We start from the raw sequence: 27,158 nt of genomic DNA on the forward strand, positions 1-27,158 counted from the left end.
AACATTAATTGTAATTCTGAACTAGATTCAGTAGGGACAAGAGATCAGCCACACCTCACATTCTATAAGATATTGCTTTTTTAAAACATTTTTATTCATAAAAAGGAAACACTGACAAAAAAACATAGAATAAGAGGGGTACAACTCCACACAATTCCCACCACCAGAACTCTGTATCCCATCCCCTCCCCTGATAGCTTTCCTATTCTTTATCCCTCTGGGAGTATGGACCCAGGGTCATTGTGGGGTGCAGAAGGTAGAGGTCTGGCTTCTATAATTGCTTCCCTGCTGAACGTGGGTGTTGACAAGTCGATCCATACTCCCAGCCTGTCTCTCCTGTCTCTCTCTTTCTCTAGTGGGGCAGGGGTTTGGGGAATTGAGGCTCCAGGACACATTGGTAGGGTCGTCTGCCCAGGGAAGTCCAGCTGGCATCACAGTAGCATCTGGAACCTGGTGGCTGAAAGAAGAGTTAACAAATTGTTGACTAGTCATGAACCTAAAGGCTGGAATAGTGCAGATGAAGATTTGGTCATCACTGTTTTGTAGATAGTTAGTAAACCTATTTTAGTTATATTCCAAAGGGCCCATGGCTATACTAGTGTTTGTTTTGTTTTTTGTTTTGTTTGATTTGGTTTTTGTTTTTGTTTTCTAAGCCTGACATCTGATATACAGGTGGACCCAAGTTATCATCTGGGGAGATGATGTCGTGGCTGGAAAAAGGACCAGAAACCTGGATCAGGGAAGAGAGTAGCTCCCAAATATGGGAAAGGTGTATAAATGTTGTTGACTATAAGCCCCATCGATTTGATGTAATCTGGGGCCCATGTTCAGCTTAAGAGCCTATGTGACCTCTGCATCCCTGTAGATCTGAGCTCACATTCTGTGGTCATGAGTAGGAACATTCCAAGCCTCCCCAATTTCAGAACCCATCTTCCTCAGGTGTAGCTTAGAGTGTTGTTTTCCAACCTCCCTTCAGAGCATGGAACATTCTCTACCATTGTTGATCCATGTTGATGGAAAGACCCTCTATAGGATATTATTATTATTGTTTTCTGAAGTGAGGTAAGCAGGATCTCCACATCCAGTGACTGGCGTGTGCATGCACACACACAAACATACATGCATATACACATACCTTGTAAGTGGGAAAAGAGCATAGGAAATCTATGAAATGTAATTATCTAAACAGGAAAAAGCTGCAGTATGTTTGTAGGTAAGTAAAAAAAAAATGTTTTGAATAAACTTATAAGTTGTTTTAACTTGTTCTTCCCCTGGTTCCATATATTTGTTTGTTTGTTGTTGTTTTTTTGTCATGAATTTGAAAATCAGAAACCCTAAGAGTGTTATGTTACTTTGAGTAGTTTTACAAATTGTATATCTCCTTCTTTTTTTTTTTTTTCCTTTTATAGAGTCTTCAGGGGACAATCCCAAACCTGGCCAGTTCTATGTTCCTCACAGCTTGGCCCTTGTACCTCATTTGGACCTTTTATGTGTGGCAGACAGGGAAAATGGTCGAATCCAGTGTTTTAAAACTGACACAAAAGAATTTGTGCGAGAAATTAAACATAAAGCATTTGGAAGAAATGTGTTTGCCATTTCATATACACCAGGTATCTTATCTTTATCACTTCTTTATTTGGCCATACTATATTTCACCCTTAATGATTATTTGTCATAGCACAAGAAGATACTTCAGCCTTTTAGAGCACCACGTATTTGCATATAGGCTCCAAAAGCTAGAGGTCACAAATTCAGTCTCCAGCACTACTTAGTGCCAGAGCTGAGCTATATATATATATGGTCAAGTTTATAATGAATGTCTATAAAATTAACACAAAATGTGTTTTGATTTTTGTAATTAGGAAAAATGTCTTAAATATTCTGAAATATACATCTTGAATGTCCCAACTTCAGTACCTTAAAAATCAGATCATTCTTGTACTTATACTGTAATCTCCCTACTTTGCTTACATATTTCTCTCTGATTCTTCTTATAGCTATAGCAGATATTAAAGAACTTCTAAATGACTAGATAGCCCAAATGATTAAGTACCCCTTCAATACATTGCCTTTCCCTAATCCCTATGACAAATATCAGTGGAACCTATATTATACATCTCTAAATCTGTTCCAAAACTTATATAATCTTCATTTATACCTACGTATCACCCATACCTATATCTGTACCTGTATTTTACCCATACCCATTCCCATACCCATACCTATACCTGTTCCTACACCTATTCTTATACCTATGCCTATTCTTATACCTATACCTATACCCATACCCATACCTATATCCATCTGATTTCTACTGGCTTCCTGAGTGAAACAACCTTTACAGTTCTTGGTATCTCTGTTGCAAAGTGATTAGTCCCATGAGTTGTCCCTGCTTTTATTACTCAGGAAGAGACATTTGCTAAGTTTATTATTTTCTAATTTTTGTCCATTCGGTACATTTATTGCTTGCATAATGTATTTGGATATATTCGCGGGCCAGCATTAACCATCTTTTAAAGAATAACTAGATGTGTTGCCACAGGTTTGCTCTTTGCGGTGAATGGGAAACCTTACTTTGAAGACCAAGAACCTGTGCAAGGATTTGTAATGAACTTTTCCAGTGGGGAAATTATAGACGTCTTTAAGCCAGTGCGCAAGGTATTCACATACATTGCTTAGGAATGATTTTTTACAAGAATAAAACTAAAATATAAATCTTGGTATTCACTTGAATAATTTATAAAAATTTTAAGGGATTGTGATAATCTTAGCTAGACTGATGAGTCAATATCCTATTATCGTGTGTGTGTGTGTGTGTGTGTGTGTGTTTGTATGTGCGCGCGCGCGCGCAGAAGATGCCTTTAGTTATTTACTTTTAATCAGTAATCTAATTTTGGTTTACAAGATCATAAAATTACAGGGGTATGCCTTTACTTTGTTCTTTTAGGAATAAATGTCTTTATTTCTAGATCAATATCTTCAAATGAAAATTAGCAATATTTTTGGATAGATACCTAGAGAAATTGAGAGGGGAGGGGAGATAACAGAAAGAGGGAAAGAGACACTTGCCACACTGCTTCACCACTCAAAAAGATTCCCCGGAAAATATTGACCTGGGTCTTGAAATAAGGACCTGAGTCTTGAACCCAGAGCAAGCCTTGATCATAGTAATTACTGTGTGTGCTCTGCTGAGTGCAACGTAAACACCATTTTTACAGTTCTCTTAGATCAAATAGAAATCTTGTTTGTCTTTCTTATGCTATAACTTCAGTGGGCAGCAAATTTTAAAAATAGTATTTTGTGGGGTATATTCAAGTCCTAACACTTGGTGTAGGTAAAACGCTAAAGATAAGTTTTAGTTTCATAAATAAGTTACCAATGTCCAGACTCACTGTACTTTGTGCAGAGTGACCACAGTTTAGTGTGCTGACAGCCTTTCTGTATCCTCACTTTACTTTCTCTTCACTGTAACTTCCAGTAGGATCTGCTTGAATTGTGGTACACGCATTTTTTAAAATACAGGTTGTAAAATGCTGCGAGGAGTTATTTCAAAACATGAAAAGAATTACTGGTTTTACTTGTATCAAGATGGCTACAGTCATAAACCACTGAACAAAGCATATCTCCATACTAAAAAACTGACAGTAGTTTTAAGATATAAAATCTATGGAATTAAAAAAAAATAACTTAAAAATGCTTTACTCAATATTTTAGAAGTGTTTCTCTTAAAATATTTATAACTAGTCTGGTGTTAGCAAACTACATTCCAGAAGTGTGGATTTAGTATTTTCTCTGTGTCAAACTAGATACTAAGGATATCATGATACACAGAATAAAACACAGCCTCTTGCTCAAATGAACATTTAGCAAAAGCCGACCCAAAATGAATCTGAAGTAAAAATTTCCAGTTTTCATTCCCTTTTTGGGAGGAGAGGGGGAAGTTTCTTTCCATATACAATAAATTACATTTCACAGAAATATTTCACCGGGAAACAATGAGCAAACATCAAATCATTATAGCTCTTCAAAAAGAAATTGTTTACATTGATGATATATAATGCAGCAGTGTCTTGGGTCTTTGTTAATAATTTCATCTTATTATTTTGCCTCCTCTGAATTGACCTCCTCATACCTGATGATAAAGTGGGAAGTTTAACTATCTTGCAGGACATCACTTTGTATTAATGCAACATTTTGCCTAAATTATTCTGTAGTGATAATTTTTGCATGTTCTAGGATATTCGTTTTCAAATATGTCTCTAGAAGTCAAAATTAAGTGCTGATAAGCAAGAGGCTAGAATATAAATGAGCCATACTCTTATAATACTAAGTAACCTGAATTAAAATTAGGAGAGCATTGTGCTCAAACATGAGCACTCCTCAGACATTCAGAAGTGAATGAGTTATATTGTGTCAGTACTACAAACTTGAACGAGGTCTAACACCAAGGGAAAATTTGCTTTTCCTTTCATAAACAAGACTTGATATTATACCAAAATAAAGGAATTTGCTCTATATTGACTCAGTAAACAGAAATCAGTTAATAAACCCCTTAGAATTTTCATTTAATTATAATATCATTTAATAAAACAGATTAAGTTTGGTAAGGAAAAGATGTTGTGTAGACTTATAAGAGAGTCTTCTTTAAAGTCAAAAGTCCTATTTTGCTTTTGTGTGAGACTTATATTTCAGTTTTACCTCATATTATTTTTTTAATTTTTTATTATCTTTACTTATTTATTAGAGACAGCCAGAAATCAAAAGGTGGAGAAAACAGAGAGACACCTACAACACTGCTTCACCTCTTGCAAAGCTTTCCCCCTACAGGTGGGAGGCTGGGGCCTAGAACCTGAGTCTTTGCCCATTTTGTTATGTGCACTCAACCAGGTGCCCCACCATCCCCCCTTAAATTATCTTTTTAATTTACTTTATTTTTTTTTACTTTTTAATTTTTATTTATTTATTCCCTTTTGTTGCCCTTGTTTTTTATTGTTGTAGTTATTGTTGTTGTTGTTTATGTCGCTGTTGTTGGATAGGACAGAGAGAAATGGAGAGAGGAGGGGGAGACAGAAAGGGGGAGAGAAAGACAGACACCTGCAGACCTGCTTCACCGCATGTGAAGCGACTCCCCTGCAGGTGGGGAGCCAGGGCTCGTACCGGGATCCTTACACGGGTCCTTGCCCTTAGCGCCACCTGCACTTAACCCGCTGTGCTACTGCCCAACTCCCTACTTTTTAATTTTTTTCTTTTCTTTTTTAATATTTATTCATTTTCCCTTTGTTTTTGCCCTTGTTGTTTTATTGTTGTAGTTATTGATATCTTCATTGTTGGATAGGACAGAGAAATGGAGAGAGGAGGGGAAGGCAGAGAGGGGGAGAGAAAGATAGACACCTGCAGACCTGCTTCACCGCCTGTGAAGCGACTCCCCTGCAGGTGGGGAGCTGGGGGCTCGAACTGGGATCCTTATGCCGGTCTTTGTGCTTTGTGCCACCTGCGCTTAACCACTGCACTACCGCCCGACTCCCATTTTTTAATTTTTATTGCTACCAGGATTATTACTGGGGGTAGGTGCTTATGCAACAAATTCACCATTCCTGGTGGCTTTTTTTTTTTCTCCAAGATTATCGCTGGAGCTGGTGCCTGCACTATGAATCCACTGCTCCTGGAGGCCATTTTTTCCCCCATTCTTGTTTGCCTTGTTGTAGTGGTTATTGTTGTTATTGCATAGGACAGAGAGAAATCGAGAGAGGAGGAGAGAAAGACACCTGCAGACCTGCTTCACCGCTTGTGGCATATGTGATGCTTTGGATGGAATTGAACTTGGGAAGTCATACACAGCAGTCACTCCACCTGCTTGGTACATTTTTTATTTCTTTACTGGGGGATTAATGGTTTACAATTGACAGTAAAATACAATAATTTGTACATGTGTAACATTTCCCAGTTTTCCACATAACAATTCAGCCCCCACTAGGTCCTCCTCAGCCATCTTTTTCCAGGACCTGTACCCTCCAGCCACCCCCACCCCAAGGTCTTTTACTTTGGTGCAATCTTTAAAATCCAGTTATTTCTGAAATCCTAAAACTTAATAATAAGGTTTGCAACATAATTTTCTGCTTCAGATGCCACAAAATAATAGAAAAGCTCAATAAAAGGTCACTCCTCAGCTAATATGGTGAATTCACCTTCTTCACTTCATCTTGGATGGAGCTTGACAAAGGAATCATGTTGAATGAAATAAGTAAGAAACAGAAGGATGATTATGGGATGACCTCACTCATAGACAGAAGTTGAAAAATAAGAACAGAAGGGAAAACACAAAGCAGAACTTGGACTGGAGTTGGTGTATTGTACCAAAGTAGAAGACTCTAGGGAAGGGGACGGGGGGTTCAAATCCTGGAACATATTGGTAGAGGAAGAACTAGTGGGGATTGAAATTTTACATGGAAAACTGAGAAATGTTATGCATGTACAAACTATTGTATTTTACTGTTGACTGCAAACCATTAATCTCCCAATAAAGGGAAAAACCATCACAGTTAATTCACTCTGATTGCAGTGAAGAAAAAGTCTTAAGTCCTACCTCCTACCACTCTTCCTGAATCTCCCATGATGTCAAAGTATTGCAACAGATACCTTGTTGAATCCCTGAATCGGTTTGAGAACCACAGATAGATTTGTCATTACTATAGCCTTGAATAGACAATATACAAAACTTCTTTAAAGTCAAATTCTTAGCCAGCGAGTAAATCACACATCCCCCATCCCTTTACTCTCCTATTTAATATTTGTCCTACCAGAAAAATTGGAAGCACTTTACAAACATATGTTTTGCAAAAGAGTTGCTAAGAACATATTTTGGTAGAGAGCAGGAACTGCCTGTGATTTTCAAGTCTGTTGCCACCCGTTAGCTGAACCTAAAATAAAGATGAACATTTAATGACAGGCTTGAAATTTTTAAGAAGGCAACGTTTTGATTTCAGGCTCTCTGTCCTTCTTATGCACATTTGTCACAGCTCATTTGATAGCATGAAAGAATGAGCTCCTTCCTTGGCAGTGCTGTCTCATTTTTCTTTCTCATTGTGACAAACTGTTGCTGATTTTTAAAGCAGAGTGGTATCTCCAGAGCATGTGTTCTGTCCCTCTTAAAGTGAACTAAAAACACTAGTTTACTGATTAGTGCCCAGTGTACTTAGCAAAATGAAGCAGGCAGATGCCAGCTGACACAGTTTTTATTCATACTCACCGGTTATGTTTTCGAGAACTGTGTATTCAGACTATTGGCCTCAAAGGTGAAAAAAAAAAATCATTCACATCTTGTCAACTGGCAGAGATGTGGCAGCTTTGGAGGCTTCAGTAGACAGATGAAAATGGCAGCAGCACATTTGAAGTCTACTCTTCCAGAAAGTCATGATAGCTTAATGACCTCAAGAAAGTCACATAAAGTGCTCGCTCCCCTGTCTCCTGTTTCCTCAAGATTGAAATGGTGATGATTTGAAACAGAACTCTGTCTTGAGGAAAGCCATATTAACACCAAGTACCTAAGTAGGTACTAAAGTCCAAGAAGTAATTTGAGGTAAAACTTGATTTGCTTCATTTCAGAAATCATCTAAATAACCTTTATCTTTGAAATGACCCCTTTTATCAGTAATATGTAAATAATTTTAAGATAAGCATGACAACTTGATGACAGTAATATCAAAAATTATTAGTAGATCTCTACTTGCATCATTTTAAACAGGCAAATTTGATAGTGATAAAAAGTGAAAGGAAATAAAAAGTAAAAAATATATATACACACACACACACATATATATATAGGTAGATCTTGCAATACCAGTTCAGTAGTACTTTAAAAAAAAAATCTGCGTGTCACTTTCCAGTTGACTTAAAAGTCAGTGGTAAGGTTCCTTGAACATATCCCGGTGTTTGGAATTATACCTAATAAAGCCAGTGCTCAGTAGGTGATTGGTTTATTCTTATTTTCATTAGCCTAAAGTTGCTTTGATATAAATATTTATTAATTTTGTTGTTTGTTTTTTCGTTTCATGAAGAATTTCAGTATAGGCTTGCACCCCTAATATCTATGCTCCTTATTTTTGCCAGCACTTTGACATGCCTCATGATATCGTTGCCTCTGAAGACGGGACTGTGTACGTTGGGGATGCTCACACCAACACTGTGTGGAAGTTCACTTCAACTGAAAGTATGGTTTTAACAATATTATTGCCCTCCGTTTTCCTTTCTTGTTGCTTACAAATGTGACAGAATCATTTGCACTTTGTTCATTTCTTTCTCTTTTTATGGATAGATTTGGGGAATCAAGGTTTAATTGGTAGTTGTTAAATGACCTATTTGATGTTGTTTTCAAAGAGTAAATAGAGTTCTTAAACTTGGAGAGAAGTTTGGTTTTTTGTTTTTTTTTTTTGGCAGTTAGACCTGTTTTCACATAATTCCACAAGAAATTCTTAATGCCTGAAGTAATGTCTGTAGTACTGAAAGGCAGGTTGATTCCATTTTGCTTCCAAAGGGAGAAGAGGGCTTGACAAACAGTTGGATTGACTGGTTTCCACTCTTTAGATGCGGCTGAACACCTAGAAGTGCCAGCATGTGTCAGACATATATTATAATTAACAGCATTTCCCCCTTGGATTCCAACTTACTCAAAATACAAAATGGCTCTGTGTCAGTGTTATTCAAAAGTATGGGAACAGAAGAGGTCCTTTGTCATGCATGATCAAAGTAGTTAGTTTGTGAAGGAGGGTATTTCTAACTGCAATTTGGAGACTACTTTTTAATCTCTTTAAATCTGCTAAATCTCTGCTATAATACTAAGCAATAGAAGTTTTTTAGTTACAAGAGCAGTGAATGCTTACAAGGTCACAAACTCCAATATCTAGAGAGGCTTACACAATAGAATAAAAAAGGTACAGAATCTTACCATTTTTAATAATATGGGTAGACCTAAAGGGCATTATGATAAGAAAAATGTCAGACAACAAAAGACAAACACCACATGAAATCAAGAAAATAAGGCAAGCAAAAGAAAAATAATAAAACTCATAGATAACAGAGAATAAAGTCATGACTACTAAAGAGGAGGGGGAAGGTAGCAAAAAATGTTAAAGTGACCAAGAATACAGTTTCATTGATAAAGCACATAAGTCATGGAGGTGTAATTTATAACACGGAGACTGTAGTCAGTAATGTTGATTAAAAACTTCAGCTGGGAGTCGGGCGGTAGCGAAGTGGGTTAAGCGCACGTGGCACAAAGCGCAAGGACCGGCATAAGGATCCCCGGTTCGAGCTCCCGGCTCCCCACCTGCAGGGGAGTTGCTTCACACGTGGTGAAGCAGGTCTGCAGGTGTCTATCTTTCTCTCCTCCTCTCTGTCTTCCATTCCTCTCTCCATTTTCTCTCTGTCCTATCCAACAATGACGATATCAATAACAACAATAATAACTACAACAACAATAAAAAAATAACAAGGGCAACAAAAGGGAAAGTAAATAAATATTTAAAAAAAAAACAAAACTTCAGCTAAGGTAGTGGTTGCACCACGATGTAAATATGCAACATTATAATAAAAGTGGTGACTTTTAAAATTATATTTTACAGTAATAAAAATAAGCATAATATATAGTGTAGTAGATTCCAGAAAATATAAGATGATGTTAAAGGAAATAATTAAAGGGTCCAGGCGGTGACACATCTGGTTAAATGAACCCATTATAGAGCACAAAGACACAAGTTCAAGCTCCTGGTCCCCACCTGCAGAGGGAAAGCTTCACAACTGGTGAAGTAGAGTTGCAGGAGTCTCTCTGTCTTTTTCCCTCTCTCCCCCTCCCTTCTCAATTCCTCTCTATATCTAAATATAAATACATATTTAAAAATGACAGGAATTCCTCACACCACCATAAGCCATAGCTGAACAGTGCTCTGGTTAAAAAAAAAATGAAAGGAATTAAAAACATTGAATTTGGGACATCAGGAATTGCAACAGGAAGTTTTAGAGAAACAATAAAGGCATGTGGACTTGATGAAAGCAGAAAGATCTCATTATAACAAGATTAGAAAATATAAGCCATAAACAAGAATAGTAAAATCCAACAGTGTAGTTAGTCAGATAACATAGAGATTTGAAGCCCAAGTTCATTTGGTAATATGTTGGCTTTAGCACTGCCCTTTGAATAACTTTTACTGCTTTGCAATAAAACCACAGTTAGGGGAGTAGGAAAGAGTGCACAGAGGCATTTGTGAACTTTTCTACTCTAGCTATAACTTCCTCTTGTAAGTGAGGTTCCTGCATAATTTCTAATTGCATAATTAAACCCCGAATTTTCAAAATAAAGATACTTTTCAAAATGGAAAAGAAATATTGGGGATATTTTCTGTTTACAGATATGATACATATTAATATTCTAGTCTCAGGCTCTTCGTTCCACTTTAGTGAATCACTGGGGATATTTTTCAAAATACATATAACCAGACCCCACTCACGATCTATAAAAAAAAGGAGGAGGCAGGTGGTAGTGCACCGAGTTAAGTGCACATAGTACTAAGCACAAAGACTCTCACAAGGATCCCACTTGAAGCCCCTGGCTTTCTGGGGGGCGGGGGGTGACGCCTCACAAACAGTGAAGCATGTCTGCAGGCGTCTTTCTCTCTCTCTTATTTCCTTCTTCTTGCTCAATTTCTCTCTGCCCTATACAGTAAAATGAAAAAAAAAATAGCCTCTAGGAGCAATGGATGAGTCCCAGCAATAACTCTGGAGGCAAATAAATAAAAAGGGGTGATAATATCTGTATTTTGGAAAAACTTCTCTATGTGGTTTTGACATACCCACAGTGCTGCATTATAGCATTCTTCAAAATATGAAAGTCCTCTGTAGTTCAGTTAAAATCAGATAATACAGGAGTCGGGCTGTAGCACAGCAGGTTAAGCACAGGTGGCCCTAAGCACAAGGACTGGAGTAAGGATCCCAGTTCAAGCCCTGCCTCCCCACCTGCAGGGGAGTCGCAGTGAAGCAGGTCTGCAGGTGTCTTATCTTTCTCTCTCCCTCTCTGTCTCTTGCCCCTCCTCTCTCCATTTCTCTCAGTCCTATCCAACAATGACAATAATAACTACAACAATAAAAACAAGGGCAACAAAAGGGAATGAATAAATAAATAAAATAAGTATTTTTAAAAAATCTTATTTAAAAAATCAAATAATGCTTACAGAAAGTAGTAACTTTGGAGCAATAAGAACATTTATGTCTATTGAAGGACTGGTAATTGAACCTGGTAGAATTAATAATTAGTCTAAGATGTCAGAGTGAAAACAGATCTACTTGAGATTACTAGAAATAATACAATATGGAACCATCAAAATAGTTCACCTGAATAGTACACCTGCTTTGTCATGCACAGGGCCCATGTTCGAGCCCAGCTCCCACCACATTGGAAGTAGCTTTGCTGCTGCCTTATCATGCCTCTCTCTCCTTCTCCCTCTCCCTCTCCCTCTCTCTCTCCCTCTCTCTCTCTCTTTCTCTGTCTGAAAAAAATCAGTCCAGAAACTTGAAGTCCATCGGCATCAAAAAAAAGAAAAGAAAACATGATGTATTAGACTCCACAAGCATAATCTTCTCCTAAATATGAAGACCTGTAGAATTTTATTTCAGTTTATTTATCCTAGGCCCTTTTATATTTATGTCCCTAGGATTTTAAATTCACCTTGTACTTAATCATCTGTGTTAAACTAACTTCTAGTTTATTATTGTATTTGATGATTAAGGAATTATTTCCTTATGATAAAATTAATATCAGAATTGAAAATTATCAAATGTTTTTTGGGGGGGCATTCTGACATTTTTTTTCCTCATTTAACTTTTGTCTCTATAGAAATGGAACACCGTTCAGTTAAAAAGGCTGGCATTGATGTCCAGGATATTAAAGGTTAGTCAGATGTGTATAATAACTGTGAAACCCAAATCTACTTGTGCTAATTTTTTTAAGGCTCTTCATTGCTCTTAAAAATTATTAAGCTAAAAATAAAATATAATGTGACAAATGATCTATAATTTCTGCTATGTGCTGAACCTTTAAACCTGAGTATTGCTACTGCTTTTTCTAACAAGCGGAGTTGTAATAATGCACTCAAATAATGAACTTAATTCAAGTGATGGAAAGGGACGGAAGATGTGAGAAATCTAGAGGCAGTGGACCAGAGTTATTCAGGGAGAAAATAAGTAAGTCAGTCACTTGAAAACACATTAACCTCAGGCAAGCAGAAAAGTACCTTTTAGCATTGTAAAAAGTATTTTCTTAGTTGGGTTTATTCAAAGAAGTGAAAGTCTGAAAAGATCTGCTGCTACCTTAGCTGCTGTCCTAGTACCATTCTGCTTCTAACAGTCACTGATGGCCATCTATGTGTAAGGGACTGCAGCAGTGCTAGAGAAAATACAGTACAGAACTTCGAAGGGCTTGCATCCTGAAGTGAATGTTTGTGTGCTCATATGTACACATATACACAAATAATCATATGATAGTATGTGTTAACAAGAACAGAGAAATAGGATACAAACCCATGGGTTGTTGAGGTTGTTGTTCATTTGGAATCCCAGTTAAAGTTTCTCCTGTTCCTATTTGTATATTTTTCTACTATTTACATTTGTATATTTTGCTACTATTCATGGGCATGTATTGTTAGGAATTCACAAGAAATGCTCCTAATGTTTAAGTGGCTAAATGACTCCATTATTAGTTTCTTTAAAAATGACTCTCCTAGATATTCACACTTAACCTTAGGCTTACTTGTTTTCCTTTCTCATAAAAGCAGGTGGAAAGGAGATGAAAAGAAGCAAGAACCAAGAGGGAGTTTAGGGAATTTATGTAGGCAGATAAGAAAATATAGCCGGCTCAAGGTTGAAAGGGGTAAGATAATATTATAAAATAAACAAATAGCAATTGCTTTGCTTGGCATTTGTACAGATTCTGCCCAGATGACAGTAGTGGCATTCATCTCATTTTCATACATCAAAGAGGGATGAATGATGCTCCCCTCTCAGTACACACAGCTAAAGTCTAGTAAGTTAGAAAACCTCCCAGCCTTGCATCAGAACCCAGAAGTTCAAACAGTAAATTATATTAAAGTGTCTTATCTTGACTGTCCAGTTTTTTTATTTTAAGATTTAATTTATTTATTAGAAAGACAGGAGGAGAGAGAAAGAACCAGACATCACTCTGGTATGTGCGCTGCTAGGGATTGAACTCAGGACCTCATGCTTGAGAGTCCAGTGCTTTATTCACTGCGCCACCTCCCAGACCACTTGACTGTCCAGTTTTAAGAATTAGGAATACCCAAACTTAAGTGAAGTTGTTCTGTTTCTCTTTGAACATACATGACTCATTAAGTTTTAGAGATCATTTTCTCATTCCAAAAAGGAATATAAATCGAACTAGACCTCCTAGAACTTGTGTTTCTCAAACTTTAGAAGCTTAATTTAACCTATTGGTGGCGAAAGAGATGGAGAAAAACTACCCCATATATAACAACCCTGTTAAATGTCACATATGAATTGTAACTTCCCAGATTTAAATAACCATTAGCGATACTAATCCTATTGTGAATGATTACACAGCAAGTAAACAACAGCAGAATTTTAGTGTTAGCTGTGTTCACAGGAAGCGTTAGGGATAGAGAGTCTATGAGGGCCTGGGAAGATAGCCTAGTGGGTATGCAAAATGACTTTCATGCCTGAGGCACCAAAAGTCCCAGGTTCAATCTCCAGCACCACCATAAATCAGAGCAGAGCTGAGCTCTGTTAAAAATACAAATAAATAAGTAAATAAATAAACACTTTTAAAAAGAGTTTTTTTTTTAAATATTTATTTTATTTATTTATTCCCTTTTGTTGCCCTTGTTTTTTTATTGTTGTAGTTATTATTGTTGTTGTCGTTGGATAGGACAGAGAGAAATGGAGAGAGGAGGGGAAGACAGAGAGGAGGAGAGAAAGATAGACACCTGCAGACCTGCTTCATCGCCTGTGAAGCGACTCCCCTGCAGTTGGGGAGCCGGGGTTCGAACCGGGATCCTTATGCCGGTCCTTGTGCTTTGCGCCACCTGCGCTTAACCCGCTGCGCTACAGCCCGACTCCCTAAAAAGAGTTTATGAGGACAGGAAATTTAGAAAAGATATTTATATTTCCAGATAAATAAATATTCCAGTATCACACCAAAATATAGTCTTTGCCCCTTACTTACAATAAAAGATGATGATGTGAATTCATCTCAAGAAAATAAAAAGAAACTCACTGGTGTAATTAGTGTCTTAGACCTTATGGAAAATAAAACATTTTACAGGAGCACATTGCTTTAGAAAAAAAATCTCATCGTTGTTTATGCACAGTTTTCCTGTCATCTGAAATGTTACTAGCAGTATGGCATCTGACACCCTCAGTATTCACTTGTGCCTGTGATAAACTGGCTCATACTCCCTACACTGCTTTATTAATAATAACTTTCCTTCCCTGTCCCACTAATCTGATTCCATTTGATCTCTGGACTGTTCCCTTTTGTCCAGAGGAGAGAGACATGACCCATATAGTAGTGTAACTAGCCTTTTCTAAATGCGTGGCTTTAAAGAAGCATAAAAAAAAAAAAAACCTCAGCTTTTCAAAATTATGTTTATGTTCAATATATCTGCAGACAGACCAGAAGAGATTGTTTTGAGATAGTCTTGCTCTGAATTAAATATAAGTGGAATCTTACAAGGTGGGGGGGGGAATGTCCCTTAGAGGTGTCCTCAATCATTCAGAACCCACAGGTCCTGGCTAATCTTAGACATCTTCATTGCCTCATAAGGGATGAAGGGATACATTGGAAGTTTAAATAAGAGAACTTAATATAAGGAGATCTTCAGTAGTATTTTATGTTAAATGCAATTCTTTGAATTTTAGGTGATTATTTTTACTTCACCTACAAAGACTTCTGATAAGAATAAGAATTTTATTTATTTATTTATTTTAGGGCTGAGAAGTTTCAAATATTATCCTCCTTTAAAATGTAGAGCATCTTTTAAAAGCTACACAAAGCTTCCAAAAGTTTAATGTTTAAGTATTCTTGGTAGATGACAACCAAAGTACCATAGGAGTGTGGAAATAAAGAATGTTTAAAATACAATGTGTTTATCTTAGCAAATTAATTGAGTCTTTCTAAGTATGCGTGGTTCCTGTAGACTGTCATCTACTTCCTTCATATTTCTTTTACCCTTTGATGGAACCCAAATCTGACTCTGCCTTTTAAAAGAAATTTGATGAGGTCCAGTAAAATTGTTCACTAGGATAGAGTACTGCTTTGCTACATGTGCCTAGGTTCAAGTCCAGCCCTTATTACACTGAAGGAAGCTTTGGTGCTATGGTTTCATTCCCTCTCTGTGAGTTCTCTGTATCTTTAAAAAGTTAGCCCAGAGATGACCAAGCAAGTAGTACTAAATAAGTAAATAAAAATTAAAGAAGCTACATATGAGTTGATACATATGTTTTTTTTTAGGTGTAGGTATAGATAAATCCACTAAATCACATGTAGAAAAATGGCAGGTAGTCTCTCTGGTTGCAGACTGACTTTAAATAGAAGCAAATCCTTTTCCCAAGAAAGCAAGTTCTTTATAAACAAGCTATGTTTTTAAATCCTGTTGTCTACTCAATGCATTTTCCTGCTTAAGTATAAAATAATTTGGATGCCTGCTCTACTATAATGAAAAGACAAAGTAGTGATCAAGATCAAGCACAGTTATATTCATCATGAAAACTGCAGCTTAGAAAGGCTAAATTGAACTAGCAACTTAGAAAGGTTAAAATAGAGCCAGCTAATTCTATGAATCAATTTTTTTCCTTCTTTCCTTCTGAAATTTCAAATGCCACTCTGGTAGATAAAAGAAGAAAAGTAATGGTCTCCTTTAACCATAGTATAAGGAAGGAAATGAAGACTGTGAGGCCCTATGTAATTGCTGATAATGACCGTGTCTTCTCGTAGACAAAGTGTAATGTTTAAATGAGAACAATGCTTGACATTTTAAACTACTCGATAGATACAATTGAGACTATGAAGATGGCTGACTCAGGGGACGAAAGCAAAAATCTGGGTCCTGTCATTTGGGGGACTCTTCAGTTGAATTTACAGCGTCTAAATTAATTTGAGAAACACTTTCTTGGAGAAGCATCCAGTGACTTACTAAGCTGTGTCTACACATTACATACCCAACAGACAAATGACAAATAATAGTATATAGAAATAATATAATATCTGAAGATTTTCCTGATCATGTAAAACTATACACCTCACTATTTTGTCAAAATGTGTATATGATACATTCTGTCATAGAACAAAAAAAGCATACCAAGAAGTTGAAATTTTTGAATCCTTATGAATCTTTTAGAAAATACAAGGGGCTGGGTGGTGATGCACCTGGCTGAGTGCACGTGTTACAGTGCACAGTGACCCTGGTTCAAACCCCTAGTCCCCACCTGCAGGAGGAATGCTTTGCAAGTGGTGAAGCAGTGCTGCAGGTGTCTCTCTCCTCTATCATTCCCTTCCCTCTCGATTTCTGGCTGTCTAGCTAATAAATAAATAAAGATAATAAAAAGAAAGGAAATATGATAGTTTAAACTTTGGTGCAAAGATACAGATGTGCTTCTTGGAGCAAGGATGTCTCAAAGTTCAATGTTATTTCCAGATTAATAGTTATTGAGATCTCTGCAGCAATTCATACAGCTTTATACGTCGGTTTTTCCAAGCAGAACTTTAGCATGTTAGCTAACCAATCCCTGCTGATATCAAAACATTAGTTTGTAATTTATTTTTATCAACAACAAAATATACAGTATCTCTGTGTGCGCTTTCAGTTTGTGTGAAACTATAGAAAAAAAAACTGAAAAGGACACAGTTCCTTTTCCGGTGTGTAACCGTAGACTTTATGTATAAATGTGTGCATATGGTGTACCAGTCATTCAGCACGTACAACAGAGATTCATAATAAATATATAAGGAAACATATTTACTAAGCACCATACTTATAGTAAACACTTACATTCATCAGTTTTATGAAAGAAGTGCTATTACTATTTTGCTGATTAGGTTACTAAGGCCTAAATTATTTAAGTAACTTGCCCAAAGTTACACAGCTAGTTATATTGAAGAACTAAGATTTGAGCTCAGAGTCACTGAACTCCAGGATATCCAACAGTTTCTTCCTTTATACCATAATACTAATTTTCACTTTGAACAAGAAAATGAAAAGGTAATAATTTTCTATGGAATTTAACTAAAGAGAGAATAAAAAGTAGAACCAAAGTAAACCAATTAAAAACCAACCGGGGGGTTCCTCAAAACATACCAACACCCAGTTTGGTAGACTCAGATAGTAAAATGTGAACTGAAAATATATTTGACTCCACAAGTTCTTTGTGAGCGGTTGTTGATTTGATTTCACTGGGTAGGGATGGGTGAGAGGGTTTTGGAATCTGAGTCAGTTGAATATTGTGAACTCTTCTTTCCCTGAAGAATCCGAGGCAGTTGTTGAAACCAAAATGGAGAACAAACCCACCTCCTCTGAATTGCAGAAGATGCAAGAGAAACAGAAACTGATCAAAGATCTGGGCTCAGGAGTGCCCGTTGTTCTCATGACCACCCTTCTGATTATCCCAGTGGTTGTCCTGCTGGCCATTGCCATATTTATTCGGTGGAAAAAATCAAGGGTCTTTGGAGGCAAGTAAAATGAGCCCCTTGAACTTGGAAACTACTTTTGAAAGAGTGTTTGGCCTGATTATCCTAACATATGGTTATGGTTTGTTTTGGGGGGGGGGGTTTCTTTGTTTTTTAAAGTGTCTCTACCTTTTTTGACGTCATTGTCTATGTTCTAAGTATTGTCTATAATTAATGTCACAGCAGAAAGTATATTAAGGCCTCAGAAATTTGAAATAGATTAATATGTACCCTTTAATTCTGGTTCAGTCCCAATTGATGTCTCCATATGTAACCATGTAGGTTAATAAAAGCTATGTGAATTAGTGAGTCAGGAGAGGAAAGGAAATCTCTACTGTGAGGACCATGCCCACATTCAAACTGGGTCACTTATTTGGGAGTTTGGTCCCCCCCCCCACACACACACACACACACTGACTGGGCTGTAGCTCCTAGCTGCATAATCTTGGGCAAGTTACTTAATCTCACTAAAATGCTGTTTTCTCATCTGTAAAGTGGGAATAAAATACCTAGAATATTGTGCAAAGGTTAAATGAAATAATGCCATAATTGAAGTAATATAAGCGAGGCATTTATCACAGTACCTGACACCTAGTAAATGCTCAGTGCCACCGATGATTCTGAAGGATAATATTGGTAATAAAAATCATACAAAATTATGAAGAGTACTCATTTTAAATCTCAGCTCTCTCAGGAAATGAGGTATCTTGGTAACAAACTATTAGGTAGTTTGAAAGGAGCCATAATTTAGGCTCAGTCTTTCATAACTGAACAGGGCAAGGTAAAATTATGTAGCCAGTGTTTTATCACATTAATAGCATTGTATATGAGCCAGACACTGAGATCCTTTCAGGACACCCAAATAGATAAGCAGTCCAACTCTTGTTTCTCACCTCTCAGGTTCAGTCCTTTGGCCTGTGTCCACAGCTACTAAGGCAGGAGTCCACATCTCTCTCTGAAAATAGTTCCATGGACTAGGGGAGAGACAGAACTAGATCAAGAAATAGCATCTGATTCTATTTCAGGCCAAGACAGCCATGGCAAGATTTTGCACATGGCAAAATCTTGACAAAAAAAGACAGACACACACACACACACACACACACACACACACGCACGCACGCACACACGCACACACACAAGATTCAATCTAAATTGTGAAAGGAATTTTTTTTCTTGGACTTTTTTTTTACTTTCCATCTGTAAGCAATAAAGCTCTACAAAGAAATACATTTAATTCTTCCTCAAAATGCTTTGATGGAGGCTCTGTATGGATATGGAACTTGGTAAGCAGAGACAATGGTAAATAAATATGGTTATTATCTTCCTGAAGTTAGATGGAAAATTCAAAATAGAGCTAGGAGCTTGCATGTTAACTTGTTTACTTACGTGTCCATAACAAAAATGTCATTTCTTGGCACTGGAGGTATAATAAAGAGTTTTTGGAAGAATGACTGAATACATAAATGGAACTCACAGAATAAGTGGCACAAGAAGTAGTAATAAAGGGTAGTAAGTGCAGTGATGAGTTCATAGGGTATCGGGAGCACATGAGGCCTGTGGGCAGACGGCAAGAATGTTGTCAGTTGAGACAGAAGTAGTGGAAATCAGGAAGGTTTGATTTTGTCTGGCTGCTGTTAAGCACATGTGATGTGGCACTGTGACAGAATGCTGAATATACAAGGATGGAAGACATTGACCCAGTTTGAACTCTGATTGAACATTATTCAAGACATGTTTTACTTAGCAAAATGTAGTTTTCTATGAGCTCAGTGTAATATATGTAATACTGAAAGTGGAACAACCTCTCGCCTTTTCCTAATACTGGTTGTTTTTTATTTGTTTTGCTTTTGATCAGAGCAGTGCTCAGCTCTAACTTATGGTTGTGGTGTTGGGAATTAAAGCTGGGATCTCTGAGTCTCAGGCATGAACATCTGTTACGTAAACTGCTGTACTCCCACCTCCAACATTTGTTCCTGACCTTTTCCAATCTGTGAGGGTTTTGAGTAACTCGCATAAAAGATCTTTCCTTTATTCAATATACCCTTACTGTGTAGCAGGCCTACAGCAGATACTGTGGTAGGCACAGAACCTATAAATCCCACTAAGGACCATCCCTACAGCCTTGTAGCGTGTGCAGCTTAATTCATTGGCTGGGTTTTATCAACTTATTCCTGCTTTGTTTGTTGCTCTCCCAATATACTCTTCTGCCTTCCTCTGTTTTCTACCTGTTAGATTTTTCTCTGTGATACTGCCTCTGATCCTAGCTAGAGACCCCCCCCCAAAAAAAAAAAAAACCCTTAGTCTAGCTTCTGTGACTTTAAGGAAGAAGTAGAAGTCGGGTAAAGTGTAGGGAGATAACCAGCTAAGGGAAAATGAGACCCACAGAGAGCTGAACTCCACAAGAGGAAACAAAGTTGATTCTTCATGAAGATGAGTAGCCCTACAGGGAGAATTTGGGGTCATCTTACATGATTAAAAGCTTATGGTTTCAAGTTCTTTGTCTTTACTTAAGTCTTACATAAAGAGGGGAATGATAAACATGAGTCCACAGCTTTCTCAGGCCGGGTATCTGCTGTTTATAAAACAAAGGTCAGAGTCTAAGACAAAGATTCCTAAATTGAGTTTATAAATATTTACAAATCATTGGCAACAAAAGTTACCCCTAACTAAAGTAGGTAATATTTATTAAGCATTTACTGTGTGTCACCAGGCACATCCTATGTAGCTTCTCATGGAAATAGTACTGAGCTGTAGGGAAGGCTCTCGCTCCCTCTTCTCAGAAGAGAAAACTGACGCTCAGAGATGTAACTTGTCAAGATTGCACAGCTTATAGGAGGCACAGGCAGGAGAGTTCTAGCCCTTTTCTCTACCACAGTAACATAGTTTTTTCCCCCTAGACTGTATACAGGCAAAATACATCCTGCAAATCATTTACTCTTGACTTTTTTTTTTTTTTACCACCAGGGTTATCACTGGGGCTTGATGCCAGTACCATGAATCCATTGTTCCTGCCAGCCATTTTTCTCATTTTTTTATTGGATAGGACAGAGAGAAATTGAGAGAGATGGGGAAGATAGAGAGGAGGAGAGAAAGATAGACACCTGCAGACCTGCTTCACCGCTTATGAAGCGACTCCCCTGCAGGTGGGGAGCCAGGGTTTGAACCAGGATCCTTGAGCAAGTCTTTGTGCTTTGTACTATGTGTAACACCGCCTTGGCCCCCTTTTCCTTTTTTTTTTTTTTTAAGCTTATATTTAGTTTCTTTTTCACATATTTTTATTTATTTGTTATTGGATAAAGACAGAAATTGAGAGGGGAGAAGGAGATAGAGAGGAAGAGAAACAGGGACAGTTGCAGCCCTACTTCATCATTCATGAAGCTTTCCCCCTGCAGGTGGGCACCAGGGGCTAGAACCCAGGTCTTTGTGCACAGTAATGTGTACACTTAACCAGACACCACTGCCCATTCCTTTCTATGGAAAGTTGAACTCATGAATTTAGAAAGGTAATTGGAATTAATTTTTGAAATTTATTTATTTATTTTTCTTTCTTTATTTTTTGCAGATTCTGAACGCAAACTTGAGGCAACTTCTGGAAGAGTACTGGGCAGGTTTAGAGGTAAGCCTATGACATTTTAGAATCCCCTTCACGTTCAGTTCAAAGTGAGCAAGCTCATGCCTTTTAGAGAGCAAGAAGTTATTTCTTATTTTCTCTCAAAAATTAATGTCCTTGCACAAACCCTCCAGAACCCTAGTGTGAAGTGCAGGATGCAAACCGGAAATAAAACCGAATTGTATGCCTCTAGTGGCAAATTTTCCATTTTTTTTCCCACCTTGCCATTCTGTATCACCTAATTCCCTTCCCCTGCCTTTTATCTGGCTTCATTTGTCTTCAGAAAATATTTCTGTCATTCCCGTTGACATGTCAGTATTTGTCACAGTGAAGATGACCTTTTCATAAAGTCATTGAAATGAAGAGCTGCTCGGGGAGTGTCAATTCTGGAAAGTCTGGAAAATGCTGTAGGTGAAAAGTGACTCTGAAGAGAGTCAGGTGGTAGCGCAGCGGGTTAAGCGCAGGTGGCGCAAAGCCCAAGGACCGGCCTTCGAATCCCGGTTCGAGCCCCCAGCTCCCCATGTGTAGGGGAGTCGCTTCACAAGCGGTGAAGCAGATCTGCAGGTGTCTATCTTTCTCTCCCCATCTTTGTCTTCCCCTCCTCTCTCCATTTCTCTCTGTCCTATCCAACAACAACGACATCAATCATAACTACAACAATAAAACAAGGACAACAAAAGGGAATAAATAATAAATAAATATTTTTTTTTAAAGTGACTGCAGTAAATCCTGCACAAGCATAGAATCCTGAGAACTTTGTTGGTTTTTTTTCCTTTATTTCACTGAAACTGTAGAGTAGTATCCTCTGACTCTGTAACCAGAAAGTCTACAGTGTTTGAAAACTAGTATCTAGCCTTTCCCATTCTCTCAGACTCGGACTTGGTTTGCCATTTATGAACTTGGAAGATAAGTAGAAACACTTGTGCAAACGTTAACCTCACTTCTCTGTTATTGTTTGATTTCTTCAGGAAAAGGAACAGGAGGCTTAAACCTTGGAAATTTCTTTGCTGGTCGTAAAGGCTATAGTCGAAAAGGATTTGACCGCCTTAGCACAGAGGGAAGTGACCAAGAGAAAGATGAGGATGATGGAAGTGAATCTGAAGAGGAGTATTCTGCGCCTCTGCCTGCACCTCTACCTTCCTCTTCCTGAAAGCAGGGCTTTGCTATAGCTTGATGGGATTTACAAAGAATGCCCAATTCTTTTCCCTTTAGCACGTTTAGAGTTTTGTGTATTTAGTTGTAACTTAACACTAGTCTGTGTGGGACTGTACACATTTTATTTACATTCTTTTTGCTTTGGTTGGCTCCTGTTTTTAGTTAGAAACCTCCCCCCCCCAAAAAAAAATCATAATAGTGCCATTGTCTTTATGTGAACATAGACTAGAGAAACAGTCCTCTTCCATCACAATACTAATTTAATGATGGAAGTTTGATCATTTACGTATTTGAGAGTTTTCTGTAGATGTAAATAATCCCATTCTCTCTGCTTGAACACAGTATCTTTCCAGAAGCACTTCCATTGCCAATGTCTTTCTTTGGTGCCTTTCCTGTTCAGCATTCTCAGCCTGTGGCAGTAAAGAGAAACTTTGCGCTACCTGAAGACAAAGCTGCTAAATCTCCTTCTATTTTTTTAAAATCACTAGCATTATATTGCAGTGAGAAAAAGAAAACAAAGTCTCTATTTAAATTTTTCTTTTTTCAATTCTCTTCTTCAGTTGGTGTGTTTTTGGGGATGTCTTATTTTTAGATGGTTACACTGTTAGAACACTATTTTCAGAATCTGAATGTAATTTGTGTAATAAAGTGTTTTCAGAGCATTAGCTGTCAGAGTGTATTTTGCAATTTTTGCCTACTTGCAGGGTTTTGTATCTAGCTTTTGTAATGATTACATAACCACAGATGTAATGAAACATAGTCACTGTTTACTTCCAAAAGAATTGTGTTGTATTATGTCAAAATTAGGAAGGTATTTTGTTATGTAGTCAACAGAAATTAAAATTACTCTTAGTCTACACACAACTGGAAAACCAGACTCTTTTTAAAGTTCTAAGAATGTTAAATCCTGTAGCTCAATAAGAAGATTCTTTAATAAAAAGTGATCAGAGGGGGGAGGGCCAGGTGGTGGGCGTATCTGGTTAAACACACATGACAGTGCTCAAGTATCCAGCCAGTCCCCACCTACAGTGGGGAGGGGAGCTTCACGAGTGTTAAAGTAGTGTTGTAGGCATGTCTGTCTGTCTTTCTCTCTCCATATATATATATCTTACCCATCTATCTATGTATCTCTTAACTCCCTCTCAATTCTACTCTGTTCTAGCAAATAAAAAAATTAACTTTTTAGAAGAAGTGATTGTGGGGTTGGGCAGTGGTGCACCAGGTTAATTGCAGATAGTAGGAAGCATAAGAACCTGCACATGGATATTGGTTTGAGGCCCCTGCTCCCCACCTGTAGGGAATCGCTTCACAAACATTGAAGCCGGTCTGCAGGTTTATAGCATTCTTTCTACTTCTCCATCTCCACCTCACCTCTCAATTTTTCTCTCAGTCCTATCCAATAAATGAATAAGTAAATGAAAAATAGCTTCCAAGAGCAGTGGATTCGTAGTGCAGGCACCAAGTCCCAGCAATAACCCTGGAGGCAAAAAAAAAAAAAAAGGTCACAGCTAAGAGGAAACCTGTGTTTCAAATTATATTTATAAAGGAATCTATCTCTCAGTGTAGGTTCCCACTAGTAATTTTCTTTTTAAAGATTATTTGGTGGGGTTGGGCACCTGGTTAAGTACACATAGAACCAAAGGTAAGGACCTGTGCACAGACCTGGGTGGGAACCTCCTCTCCCCACGTGTACAAAGTAGTGAAGCCGGTCAGCTGGTGTCTACTTTTCCCTCTCCTCACCCCTCTCTTCCTCTCTCAATTATTTCTCTATCCTGTCAAATAAAATGAGGTGGGGGTGGCGCCAGGAGCAGTGGATTTGTAGTGCAGGTACTGAGCCCCAGTGATAATCCTGGAGAGGGAAAAAAAGTGTTTTGCACTCAAAACCCACACATATGAAAGTTCATAGGAACATGCATCTCTTACAATGACAAAACGTTAACATTTGAAATATTCCTAGTACATCTGACTTGTATGTGAGAAGTCCCAGGTTTGAGTCTTAGCATCACCAGAAGCCAGAGTTGAGCTAGTCAAAAGTAAAATAAAAAGTATTTCATTATCCATAAATGAAATTCAGTAAGCACCTGGCTTTATAGCCCTTTTTTCAAAACACCTACATGCAATTCAGGCATCTTAGTAGTTGGGATATTAGAGATTTAACAGACTAATCACAAAAACAATGCAATGTATTTAAAAAAAACATTAGAATGTCTTTCAAAAAATGTCTTTCAGCTGTATTATTTTTAAAATATAACACACATATGGAACATCCTTAACATCTATAAGTTTCTGAGTTCAATCTCAAAACCAACAAGAAAAAAATCTAACTTACATTTCCCTCACTTATGATTGATATAAAAAAGAACCTGCTTGAGAGATTTATCACTTCATATGTGCTGATGTCAGGATCTCATTAAAGCTTAATCTGGACACTGCCACCAAGAAGACACTACCATTCTTTTTACTTCTGTGATTATTCCTTCTCAAAGGAGGAGTGCATTTCTCAAAAAATTACTTGTCACCACATCAGTGACATCTATCCTTTGTGCTGCAATTTTAGAGCATCTATTTCATTAACTGCATTTAATGCTAGAGATATCTACTTTTCTTCCTAAACAGTTTTGTTAAATGGCTCAATGGATGTGAAAAATAGACCCAAAAAATCTATTATAATAAGGTGAGAAGTAAAAACGGAAAACAATGACAGAATATGTGTATACACACACATACAATTATACCCACTCATGATGAGAAAATTTTACTCCAAACTTTCCAGAAAATCATTAAATAAAATTCTGAATGAAAAATAAACCCATTCGGTATTTAGAATTCCTCATAATAAGGACAGAAAACTCTGTCAGACTAGGTCATGCTAGCAAGATGTAACTTGCAGATCTGTTTATCTATTTAACTTTTTGTTTCCTTGATAGAGAAATTGAGAGGAGTCAGTACACCACACCCTTCACCACTGTGTCCTCTTTTTCTACCATTGCACACTGGGACCTCACTCTTCTTTATCCTTCTCCCCTTCCAGCATCTTTGATCCTGATGTTGTTGTTGTTGTTGTTGTTGTTTTTTAATGTGTCCCTTAACAAAGCATGTGGCAGTATACGCCTAAGTAAGCAAATGGCACTACATTACAAATAAGGACATTTAGCAAGAGAAGTTTACTGGAACATTATAATCTTGTCAGTACACCACTCTTAACTTGCCTGGTTTAATTAAAGATGGAAGACTAGAAAAGAATGAACTACAATCAACTTCAGGCAATCTCCACAGTGATGAGATTAAGTCAGAAATTGTGCTGCCTTCAAAGTGTCAGCACAAATCTTGCAGTAAAATCACTTGGAGAATTTAAAGAAAAAGTGCTTAGACATTGACTCCAGAGATCTAACGTAGAGGGTTTACAGCTAGATGTTAGTGTGGGGCAAGTATTTAAATTTCTCCAATAATTCAAATGTACTGCCAAAGCTGAAAAATGCTATCTTTAAAAATTGATGTTTGGGGAGTCAGGCAATAGCACAGCGGGTTAAGCACATGTGGCACAAAGCACAAGGACCAGCATAAGGATCCTGGTTCAAGCCCCCCGGCTCCCCACCTGCAGGTGAGTCACTCACAAGCGGTGATGCAGGTCTACAGATATCTTTCTCTCTTCCTCTCTGTCTCCCCTCCTATCTCCATTTCTCTCTGTCCTATCCAACAACAACAATAATAACTACAACAATAAAACAACAAGGGCAACAAAAGGAAATAAGTATTTTACAAAAAAAAAATTCATGTTTTGGACTGGGGAGATAACATAATGATCATGTGAAAGATTTTTATGCTTAAGGTTCTGAAGTCCTTGGTTCAGTCCCCAGAACCTTCAGAAGCCAGTGCCAAGCAATGCTTTCTTTTATATATATATATATATTTATTTTATTTATTTATTCCCTTTTGTTGCCCTTGTTGGAGAGAGGAGGGGGAAGACAGAGAGGGGGAGAGAAAGATAGATACCTGCAGACCTGCTTCACTGCTTGTGAAGCGACTCCCCTGCAGGTGGGTAGCCAGGGGCTCAAACTGGGATCCTTAGGCGGGTCCCTGCGTTTTGTGCCACCTGCGCCTAACCGACTGCGCTACAGCCTGACTCCCCGAGCAATGCTTTCATCTCTATCTTGCTCTCTCTCACTCTCTTGCACTCTGTTTTACTCTCTGTATCTCTCTCATTAAAATAAACAAATAATTTAAATTTTAGCTATTTTGCTCATCACTACCATCAATAGCTATATTTTCACGTAAATTACTGTTGACTAGAGGTGTCTGGATAGTGGAGGTGTTTTGATATGATCATTCACACCAAGATCTGAGTGCCTTAATTGTTCTAGGTTTCAAAACTGGATGATGAAAATAGGTATAATGTACTTTTTAAAAGGCAAAAGGAAACAGTTGTGCTTTTCCACACTATTAGAACATTATTCGGGTGTTAAAAAGAAAAACTGCAATTTGCTGAGTTGTCTCTGAATTATATACTAGAAATGTTTTGTTCTAACCTGTCTTCCTTAGCTTATCAAATCAGCATTTTATTTTTCAGCATACTTGCACAAGAAATAGGGGAGTGTTTTAGGTGTTTCTTCTTCCCTCCCTCTCCCTCCTCCCTTTACCTCTCACGCTCCA

The 27,158-nt window shown here is 37.6% G+C and overlaps 1 protein-coding gene and 1 long non-coding RNA gene across 8 annotated transcripts in view; one reads left to right on the plus strand and one right to left on the minus strand.

Moving 5' to 3' along the window:
• The window catches only part of PAM (peptidylglycine alpha-amidating monooxygenase), a 359,693-nt gene extending 336,523 nt beyond the window's left edge, over positions 1 to 23,170 (plus strand). For 5 of the 7 annotated variants that reach the window (XM_060201208.1, XM_007526804.3, XM_007526807.3 and 2 more), the window contains 7 exons: positions 1,410 to 1,610; positions 2,543 to 2,658; positions 8,107 to 8,206; positions 11,882 to 11,935; positions 17,540 to 17,743; positions 21,306 to 21,359; positions 22,322 to 23,170. In XM_060201208.1, the coding sequence (XP_060057191.1) occupies positions 1,410 to 1,610; positions 2,543 to 2,658; positions 8,107 to 8,206; positions 11,882 to 11,935; positions 17,540 to 17,743; positions 21,306 to 21,359; positions 22,322 to 22,503 (911 nt within the window). In that variant the 3' untranslated portion in view covers positions 22,504 to 23,170. The remainder of the gene's footprint in view (positions 1 to 1,409; positions 1,611 to 2,542; positions 2,659 to 8,106; positions 8,207 to 11,881; positions 11,936 to 17,539; positions 17,744 to 21,305; positions 21,360 to 22,321) is intronic. The other 2 variants (XM_007526805.3, XM_016189874.2) reach the window with 1 other exon arrangement.
• LOC132541316 (uncharacterized) lies at positions 101 to 7,434 on the minus strand. Its single transcript, XR_009552479.1, has 2 exons — positions 7,247 to 7,434; positions 101 to 457 (listed from the first exon to the last, which is right to left on the minus strand). It is a non-coding gene; the product is annotated as an uncharacterized LOC132541316 (long non-coding RNA).
• Positions 23,171 to 27,158: the final 3,988 nt, after the last annotated feature.

This window comes from Erinaceus europaeus, chromosome 11 (genome assembly GCF_950295315.1).
Source record: "Erinaceus europaeus chromosome 11, mEriEur2.1, whole genome shotgun sequence".
Taxonomy (NCBI): domain Eukaryota; kingdom Metazoa; phylum Chordata; class Mammalia; order Eulipotyphla; family Erinaceidae; genus Erinaceus; species Erinaceus europaeus.